The 10,370-nt window shown below is 42.0% G+C and overlaps 2 protein-coding genes across 2 annotated transcripts; one reads left to right on the top strand and one right to left on the bottom strand.

Moving 5' to 3' along the window:
* Positions 1 to 5,219: 5,219 nt before the first annotated feature.
* PCOAH_00031400 (Actin depolymerizing factor) lies at positions 5,220 to 5,738 on the top strand (the record flags this gene model as incomplete). Its single annotated transcript, XM_020059940.1, has 2 exons — positions 5,220 to 5,427; positions 5,578 to 5,738. 2 exons carry the CDS (start codon positions 5,220 to 5,222, stop codon positions 5,736 to 5,738), a joined length of 369 nt encoding a protein of 122 aa, XP_019915447.1.
* Positions 5,739 to 7,071: 1,333 nt separating this feature from the next.
* PCOAH_00031390 (Protein kinase) lies at positions 7,072 to 9,510 on the bottom strand (the record flags this gene model as incomplete). The annotated part of the gene is made up of 1 exon (XM_020059939.1): positions 7,072 to 9,510. The coding sequence occupies one exon, from the start codon at positions 9,508 to 9,510 to the stop codon at positions 7,072 to 7,074; it is 2,439 nt and encodes an 812-aa protein (XP_019915365.1).
* Positions 9,511 to 10,370: the final 860 nt, after the last annotated feature.

The raw sequence follows: 10,370 nt of genomic DNA, 5'->3' as shown, positions 1-10,370 counted from the left end.
CTTCTATGCGCTAGTATACGTTCTGTGTGTTTGTTCGTGCGGCGTATGCCGCGTGGTATGCTTCGTGCTTTTCACTCTACGGGGTGTGCTACTTCTGGCCTATTCTGACCAACCTTAGCCCACTTTTCTCAGTTGCGTCGACACACTTCTTCGCTACGCTTGCCCACTGACAACCTTTTACCTTCCCTGGAAAACACTTTCCAACTTGAGTGCAATCCTCTGGCAAAGTCTGCGCGACCGTTACAACGTCTCGACGTGGCAGTCGAGTTAAATACGTACTACGGGGATGCGCGATGGTGCCCTCGGCGACCTGTGCTTCTCTGCTACGCAGACATGTATCCTTACGTGCTATATATATATGTGTGCATATATATGGGTATATGTTTAAATATACAAAAGCGTTAAATGGAGGACATGCGGAGATTCAAACGAGGGCTAAACTGGAGGGCGACTCTGCGCAGATGCACGGTTCTGGAAAACGCGGGTCTGCACTTGGTTCGGCCGATTCGGCTAGTTTACCTGTCCTTCTGTTAAACGTAAGCTGGATTTGTCAGCTGCTCCCTCGAGGCACAAGTTCTTAGAGGGGCTTACGTGTTCACTTATATATGCATACATGTGTCCGCTCACGTAGGTACTTGCTTATACCCAACCTCAGCGGTGTCCTATGCATATGCACACACGTACATACGCGCATGTACATATACATATATAAACGTACCCTCCGTGTGGGCGTCACAAATGCTAGTACAACACGGAACCCAGCACGAACAATTAAAAACAGGTTTACGACTGAATTAAAAAATTAAAGGGGCGACGGCAGGGGGGGGCGTATATATGGAAAGGCGTACGCATGGAGGGTTGGTGTAAAAAAGGCACAGAGAAGGTACACAAAACATACATATAAATAATATTTTCTACATATACGCATATAAATCCGTATACCTGTGCATATACTTCACATTTTTGCAACTTCACATATATAGATATATACGCAAGTGCCTAGAAGCACATGGGGGATATACATACTAAAGTTCGGCAAGGTAAACAAGCGCGCGGGGATATGTATGTACATATATGTATATATACGTATGTAGATATATGTACGTGCATATATGTACGTATATATATGTACGTATATATATTTGAAGGGGGGCTGGGGGGCGTACTGGCTGTGGGGAAGGAGATGCCTTTTTAAAATATTAAAAAATTGAAAACTCTACCAGTATTTACTAATTTCTTCTTTTTTCTCTCTATTTTTTTTTCTTCAAACATTTCGAGATTTTTCTCATAAAAGAGTAAAACAGTAATTGAATAAAAAAAAAGAAAAAACTGAACACGCAAAAACTAAATCGACAGGTGAAGGATTTAATTTTATTGCAAGCGTTGGGCTTAAAAGTGAACAAAATTGTGAAGAAAAAAAGTAAAGTAAAATTTGTAGGAGAGAAAACGCCAAGTAAATGCGAAGGGCGGAAGAAACATGAAAAAAAGAAAAAAACACGAAAGAGGGGAAGAAAAAGAGAATGAAAGCGAAAATTAACGGAAGGTGACAAAAACGGGAAGAGAAGCAAAGCGCAGCGAGGTGACGCCGAACGCTGCAAAAAGCGACGCGCAGGCGGGGGCAAAGTGCGGCAAAGAAGAAACTACCTCGTTCTATATGCGCAAAGTATATATATACTTATATTATACATATATATATATGTAGATTACATGTATACGCCACTATGCTATACTGCAGCAACTTCTAAACACTGGCAATTTATATGGTGCAGATAATGCTTCTATGGTGACGCGCGGGGGCTGCTGCACTTTTATTTTTTCGTAGCATAATGGATAAACGCAGAAAGAGAAGCACTTGGAGAAAGCTTTAAAATATATATTTCTCACCCCAAAATATATGCAGAGCATATAGCAAAATGAGAATGAGAACACAGCAAAAAATAGCGTAAAGAATAGCGCAAAAATACAGAAAAAAAAAAGCGTACAAAATAGCGTACAAAATAGCGCACAAAATAGCGCAAAAATGCATAAAATAATAGGCGTAAAAAAAGAGGCGCCGCTTCGCTGTTAAAGTAGGACCGTGGTGCCTAGGAATATATACGTAAGGTGAAGCGATAATAGCCCTACCGTTTAATTCTTTGGGGGGGAAACTCCTGTAAAATTAAATACCCACTGGGGGATAGGCAAAAAATAAAAACATACAATTTTTTCCGCAGAATTTTTATTTCCTTTTTCGCAACTCTTTTGTAAAAAGTAAAAATAATATCATTTTGTTTGTAACCCTCAAGGTTAAAAATAAAAAAAAACTCTCCCAAGCGTAATCAAGTCCACACCTTTTGTGTTATCTGCAGTAACTTCACTTTGTTCCCATTTTTTTTAAATTGTGTTATTTTCCCTATTACAGATCACGGTTTGGCAGGAAAAATTTGCCCAACACCATTTTTTGGTCGACTTAGCGTACACTTTTGTACACCGACCCCGCTTCATCCCTTCGCCACTCGCCCGACAAGGGAATACGCCCATCGCAGCAAAGTGCCAGCACCAACATAGGGGACAACCCCACTTCGTCTAGGCCATAAAAACGTTTCACCGTTCGGCTTTCCTTTTCCTCTCTCATTTTGTTTATTTTCCGCCAAAGGAATTGAAAAATAAGGAGCAACTTTTAGAAATGCAAAATTCATCTTGTGTGCTTACGAGCCTGCCTCGGTAGGTACGTAAAATAGGTAGGTGTGCCTGCTCGATATTTTTCCTCTTGTGTATGCAACTTATGGTCCATCTTAGAGGGGGAAAAAATAACCTCGACGACGTTGCAAGTTGTCCTCCCCTCACATATTACCACTCCGAATAGCTAAGTGGTATGCTTTTGTGAAGCACTACTTAATTCGACATTCATGTAACATACCACCTGCATCAGCAGTGATGATCGCAAAGTGAGAGGGAGGCCTACTGCACGCAGGGGAAAATTAAACTTTTGCAAAAAGTCATGCTACGGACTATCATCACAGAAAGGTGCGAAACGGGTTCGTCGTGGTGGCTTCTTGGGGGCAGTATTCTTATTCTTCTTATTATTTTATTTTATTTTTTTTTTCCTCTCATTTGTTCACTTTAAAATGACTTGTGTAACAACGCACGGAGGGTAAACTCGTTTTAACACCATGGGGGCATTTTACAAATGCATACAATTTGTTTCACCCCCGTGATTTAGCTCCGGTTAGCTGACTTGGCAAACGTCCAACCTTTTCACGAAACGGAGACAGTTTGCCTGGTAGTAACAACACAGGGGACGAAATAACGAAAGAGGCGCGCAGAAGGGTAATGGTCAAAAAAGGACGCCTACAAATGGCAAGGTGATAAAATTTCACTAGCATTTAGGGAAAATGTTCATTTCCGCGAACTGTCACCTAGGGTATACACCCCGTAAGCTGAGCGCCTTAATGAGAAAGGACAGAACCATTTTTTTTTTTTTTTTTTTAAAGCGTTTTTCCGCGTAATGAACAAAATTTCCATACTGATAATGCTGAAATATATATATATGCAAGTGTAAAAAGTACGTGCAGTGTTGTTTTATCATATACAATGGTTTTTCCTTAACGATCGTCTGTTCACAAAGTTGCTTCCTTCGCAAGGGAAATGCCAAATTTGCTGTGTCCCGTCCTTTGCAGCCATAAATGTGCACACACGTATACGCTTGTACATATGCGTAATCGTGTGCATCTTTTACGAAGTTTGCTTTGGCGAAATGCTCCCCCGGGCGCGTTCAACGTGCACGCGGCCTTCTTTTTCCCCCACACCCTTAACCATGCGTGCGAAAAAAAAGATTAATGATGAACTCCGTGGACCATTTAGACTTGGGGAAGAGAAGTTTTGCCTTATGTTGTTCCAACTGGGTAACTTTTTTTTTGGAGGACTTGTGAGCATGTACGTATAAGCGGTTGGAGGAACGTCTGGGCAGCAACCTTCTACTTTGCATTTTATTTTTTCTGTTTTATTTTTTTTTTTATTTTCCTCCTTCCTCTTCCGTTTTTCTTTTTTTTTTTAACAACCCATGCGTAATTTACACTTGGCCATGGCCTTTACTGCAGGGGTGCTGCGACAGCTCGTGCCATCGATTGCTTAAATGGTTACACAGAAAAGCCACCCAAAATGTTGCGCAAAACAGACGCGTAAGCCGCCAACGGAACTTGCATATTCCTACACCAAATGCAACTAGCCTTTTTTAATTAACATCCAGAGCAAATATTCCTCAAAAAAAAAAAAAAAAAAAAAAAACTTACCGCAGGATGCGCTCAAAGTGGCTTTTCCAATTTTTGTACACACTGCGGGGGTGTACACAAGGAGCAAGTGCCAAGTTATTATGGCTAACATGCGCTTGTTTTTATCATCTCGTTGGCCACCCATTTGGCCCATTTCCTTAGCCATCTGTTCGCTGCCGCTTATATCCGCGCGTGGCGTGAGTATTCGTGTCAAGCACATGTGCACAAATCAACCCCCATATGCGCGGAAGAAAGTGAAAAAAATAATGCGCCCCTCTGGCTCGTATATACACATGGAAGCACGAACTTTCCATAAAGGCGAAGTCACCCCCAGTAGCACTTTTACACGCTCACACATGGGCACATTCGCACGAAATTTATGCGTAACGTCAAATGCAAAATTTACCCACACGTACATACACAAATTCCACACCCGCGTAAACGCACAACAGTAATGTTTATCACACATGTATACCCCTCAAATCGTAATTAATTTTTTTTTTTTTTTTTTTTTTTTTGAGTATAATTTTTTTTTTTGCTTCACTCATAAAATGATAAAAAGGAAAAACAAAACACGCAAAAGGAAGAGCAAAACGAATAAGCAAACGAAATTTGCTGCACCAAAAAAAGAAATGACTACGCGCACAACAGTCGAGGGCAGTTAACTTTTTTCCCTTCGCCATTTTTCAATTTTAAAAAATCCCAACTTGTGAAATTTTTAAAGCATCTGTTCCCCCTTTCCTGAAATTGCAACTTGTGAAATTTCCCATTCATGAAACCTTAAATTTTTGAAATTGTGAAAATTGTGAAAAATTTGAGAGAATTCAGAAAATTCAAAAAAATTGAAAAAATTGAAAACTTCCTGCGTACATTTCGTTCATAGCCTTTTTCTTCATTTCCCCTTTTTGCCCCTTCCACTCAACTGTTTTCCTTTTTTTTTGCCCATTCCTTCCCCCCCGTGCATCCAAAATGATAAGCGGAATTCGCGTAAACGACACTTGCATCACCGAGTTTAACAACATGAAAATCAGGAAGACGTGTCGATGGATCATATTCGTCATAGAGAACTGCGAAATAATTATTCACTCGAAAGGGGCTACCACCACCCTGACGGAGCTGGTCAAGTCAATTGACCAAAATGATAAAATCCAGTGCGCCTATGTTGTATTTGACGCAGGTTAGGGAGCCGTGTCTTCACGAGGGCAATAAGTCCTTCCAAACGCAGTCAAGCACGCTGCTCATCAAACTGCCCATCACACGCGTGACCACGCCCATGTCCACGCACCTGCTTACCCATTCGTTTACCCCCAACTTTCCCCTCACGCAGTCAACAAGATTCACTTCTTCATGTACGCACGGGAATCCTCCAACTCCAGGGACAGAATGACTTACGCGTCGAGCAAACAAGCCCTACTCAAAAAAATCGAAGGAGTGAACGTGTTCACATCAGTTATAGAAAGCGCCCAAGATGTCGCCGATTTTAAGTAAATTTGTTTTTTTTTAAAGAAAAATTCTATTGCATCCATAAGCAGATGAACACACGCACGGGAGCACATGGATGCACTTGTCTTTTATCCTAACAAGAATGAACCATTTCGCTTGACAGCGCAATTTAAAAAAAAAAAAAAAAAAAAAAAAAAAACATATGATCTCTTGTCCCCTGCTGTACACGAAATTATCATCATAAAATATTTAAATTGAAAGAAAAATTAACCAAGTGAAATTGCCGCTTATAGTCCGAATGCATCCGAGCGGATGACATAAATGAATTACCAAGTGGTGGGATGGCTGTAGAGCCAAGGGGAATGCAAAAGAATTTAATGTGTGCACGCATATACATGCGTATGTGCGTAGCCCCGTGCACGTATACATTCGTAATTTTTGTCCCCTGCTGGGGAGAAAGAGTAACTGGGCGAGGCGTCATGTGAAATGAATCCCTCCATCGCACGGGCGTAAGCGCGGACACGCTTTCAGCGCCAAGCGCAACTTCAAACGCACCATCAGACGTACCATTTTTAACGCGCAAACAAACAGGAACGAAAACCCCATCCACGCTTCCCCTGTGCATTTACAACTAAGCGCACACGCAAACATGGCAGCAACGTATATGCACATGTGTTGTGTGCTTGTGTACGTATATTTTTATATGTGCTAGCGCGCATGCTTGCCCACGGAAGCGTTGTTCCCAGGAGTCAAATGCCACCAGCGAACAGTTTTTTTCTTTTTTTTTTTTTTACCTATATATGTGCATGTGTCTACCGAAGGTATTTCTTTTCGCCTTTTTTTTGCTTCTTTATTTTTCTTCTCTGCAATTTAAGCACAATTATAAAAGATAATGTAAACCCATGTTTCTCTCCTTTTCAAATTTTCATAGATGTTAAAATGGAAAAATGTGAAAGTGGCAAATTTTCTTCCGAGGTGAATTTCGCTCGTGAGGAAGTGAAAAATTGGGGTACCCCAAGATGGGGCGCAATCGGCTAACCCTCCCCCAACACGCTTCTTTGTACATTCCTGTCCATTTTGCACGTGCCTCTTGCATTCGCAAAATTGTCACACAAAAATGCTCACTCAAAAGGGGGAAATTTCCCCCACACTATTAATAACAACGGTACCGTAAAAATGTTCAAAATTGTTTTTCCAAAATTTAGCCATGCCAGGAAACGGAAAAAAAAAAAAAAAAAAAGAAATCAAAGACAAAACAAAGGCAAGTTAGCATCCCGGCAGCGATGCGCAAACGAGGATGGACTCAAAAAAGGAAAGTCGACAAATTAGCAAAACAAAAAAATAATAGTAGCGGGACGGGCCCCACATCCCACCTAACCTACAACGAACTCAATTTCACCTTGGCACTGCTGTCCTCTTTCAAGTCGAACTCCTTAAAAAAGTCATCTATGTCAAGGTCGATTCTTTGGGCCGTTTTCGGGGCCGTTCTTTTGGCGGTCTCCCCCAAATGGAAGTTGCCGTCAAGAAGGTTGCCCTCTTGGTTGGTTGCACCTGATCTGTTCATGCTTGCCAACTCACAATTGTAATTGTCGCCATGGTTGCCCTGTTCGTCGTGGCCACCCCTTCCTCTGTTGCGGTAATTTTTCATTTCCTCCTCAAAAATGAAATTTTCTCTTTGGTCGTAACTCTGATGCTGGAACGCGGCCAAGTGCCTCTCCCCGCTGTTATACACCCCCGTTTGGGAATTCACATTAAGGTGAGGTCTACTGCCTGCCGCGCCGAGTGCGCCTCCGACGGGGGGCACATCATAAACGAAGGTGCTAAGTGGATCGCTATTCGTCGGACCCGTTTGGACAGTTCTCCCGGAGAGGTCACCCACACTGAGACCTTCCTCCTGGGTTGCCAGCAACCCGCTTCCAGCATCCAGTTCCCCCTTCGCGGTGATAATTCCCTTTATCTTATTTATAAAAGTGTAACCTTTTAGGGACTCAACTGGAAAAGTGGAAGTAGCGTTCCCATTTGACGTACCACTGGGTATCGGTACATTGCTACTGCTACTGTTACTGGTACCCTTTAGCAGATCCCCCCTGAGCTGCGCACAAACGGAGTCCATCGCGTCAAACGCTGCAACGCGAACCTCCGCTGAATCATCAATGAGGGCCTTAACCAGGAGCGGCAAAATATTCGAAGCGTACTTCTTCGCACTGAATTGATCATATGTAAATTTGACAGCCTGGATTGTGGCTAACCTAGTTTGAACAAATGACTCCTGCAATCCAACCCTGTAGACGTTTTCAAGTATTTTCTCTTTATCGTCTAAAATATGTTTCGCAATTTTTGCCACACAAATTATCGTATTTGTCTTAACGCAAAAATCAGAATCTCTCAAATTATCCAACAGAACCATCAAAGAAGAAGACTTAAAATTTGACTTCAATTTTGGAAACACATAAATGAAATTTTTTATACTCTCATTTTTTATGGACGTATTATTATCCAAGAATCCATAGAGGTAGGAATTGTATATTTCGTTCATGTGGTTACTGGTGAGGTGCCTCTCTATGTGATGGAAGTTCTCCAGCAAAACGAATCTGATTGATCTGTCCTTTAGGGAAAAATATTTGGACACAGTTGGAAATATTATTTTGTCAAAGTGCTCTGTTGGTAGTTCTCTCGAAATTGTTAAGATGATTTTCAGACAGGTCACCCTACTCTCAGACACTTCAATATTCTGAACCAGTTCAGGTAAAATTTTCTCCGTTTTTACACTTGATGAGATATTATCTAGTTTGCTAAACAGGTTATCCAGAAAGTGCACCTTTTCGCTCTTCGACTTCATATGTATTTGTGTCAGGAACAACATTGTACTTATCGTGTTATCTCTCCTCAGGCTCTCATCATTTAAAATTGTGAACAAGTTTATTTCATTTTTACTATACTTTAGTAAGGTACTATATAATGGGAACAATCTCTTCGGTATGCATTCCTGTGCGGCCCTATGAAGGTCTACTTCAAACACATTTATGGGTGATAATCCCTCGTGTGCATCCTCCTCATTCAACATTGGCGTTTTTAAATAATTTCCTCCCCGTGATGGAATGGCGCCACTGCCATGGGGACTACTAATGGATGGAACACCTGGATGAGCACCTACAAAATGGCTTGTCTGTTCGAGGTAACTTTTGTACGACCAAGCCATTAGGAAAGCCAATCCGTATGCATCTACCCACGTGGCATGAACTCCACTCGGAATGGGAACTGCATATCCGTAAGTACAAACTATGTGATTCTGTAGGTCATTCAAAATTTGATGGATATTTTCCCCTTTCTCGTGAATACAGTCAAAAAGGGACAATTTCCATCTCCCTCTTTCATTTACAAAAACACTTAAAGGATTCACCAAACAGTGCACATAATTACACATGCTGACAAAATATACTGCGCTAAATATTTCATATAAACCCCATAAGGGGTCACTCTTTACCCCCTCAATGTGCAACGGGACACATTTTTCTGTCACTATGTAGATCCTCTTATCACTCTCGTATGTATATAGGACTTTCAAAATATTTGGATGAATTAATTTTTTGGAAAAAGCCAAATGGTTACTTGTGTATCTTTTCTCCCTACTACTTCCTTCCTTCCCTTTCTTATCATATATAAATATACATACCCCTTCATTGTTTTTGTCTACGCCTTCATAAATTTCGTAGTACCCCCCGTTTTGGGGACTCCGCCACTCTAACCTTTTCCCTATCACGAAGTTGAAGTTGGCTGGGAGATCGCCGAACAGCTTCCCAACGAAGTACTGCAGCATTGTCTTCACTGGCTAGTTTTGCTGCGCGGTAATGCAGGGGGGTCCATCTCGGTACTTTTCATTCCCTACTGGTCACCAGGCTTCACCTTCACGAAGCGAATATTGGGTGGACAATTCGGTAGGGTGGAAATCCTATCCAGGTGGACCTCCCCCACACCGAAGGTCTTTCCCCCCTTACACGTTTCCCAAATGGTTTTCAACTTATACAAACGCATAAGCTGACAAGCAAGCCACATCGCAGCTCGCGCAGCGTTTCTATATATAGCGTTACATACGGGGAAGATTCAGCCAGTCGACCATCCAATCAATTGTGCATTCAGTCGTACAGTCCCCCTCCCCCCCGAGGAACCATTCAACACTTAGTCATTTTAAGCGGAGAACGGCTAATCGGGAACGAGGGCCAAAACACACGAAACTGAGGGAAAATTTCCCTAAAATGGCCAAACAGTGACGCACAAAGATGACCAAAGGTGACGAAAGTGTCGTACTCCGCGAGCATGCTGTGCGCGTGTCGCAAATTTTCCAACTCCTCCTTCCCAATAGCGCCACGACGCGTGCTGTGTGGAAAAAACTAAGTCGCAAAATTGACGGTCAATATGTAAACGCATTTTATGCTGCTCCCTTTTCGGTTACCATTTTTAAAAGTACCCCCTCTAAGCAGGTAAAATCCCCTTCTGCTTAAAGAACCATTCGTGTACGTTTCCCTACTTGAAGCACTCCCTTCCCATGGGCTAACTTTTTGCAAATATCTGTTGCGAAGTTATCCCAATCCGCATGCTCGTTCATGTGTATACTTCCCCCAGAGAGATCACCATTTTGGCATACAACTTTTTCCCGGTGCTGGGACAAAAAGGCAAGGA

The sequence above is a fragment of the Plasmodium coatneyi genome, chromosome 10, assembly GCF_001680005.1.
Source record: "Plasmodium coatneyi strain Hackeri chromosome 10, complete sequence".
Classification (NCBI taxonomy): Eukaryota; Apicomplexa; class Aconoidasida; order Haemosporida; family Plasmodiidae; genus Plasmodium; species Plasmodium coatneyi.
Note: the sequence above shows the minus strand (reverse complement) of the source record. Positions and strands in the feature narration are given on the sequence as shown.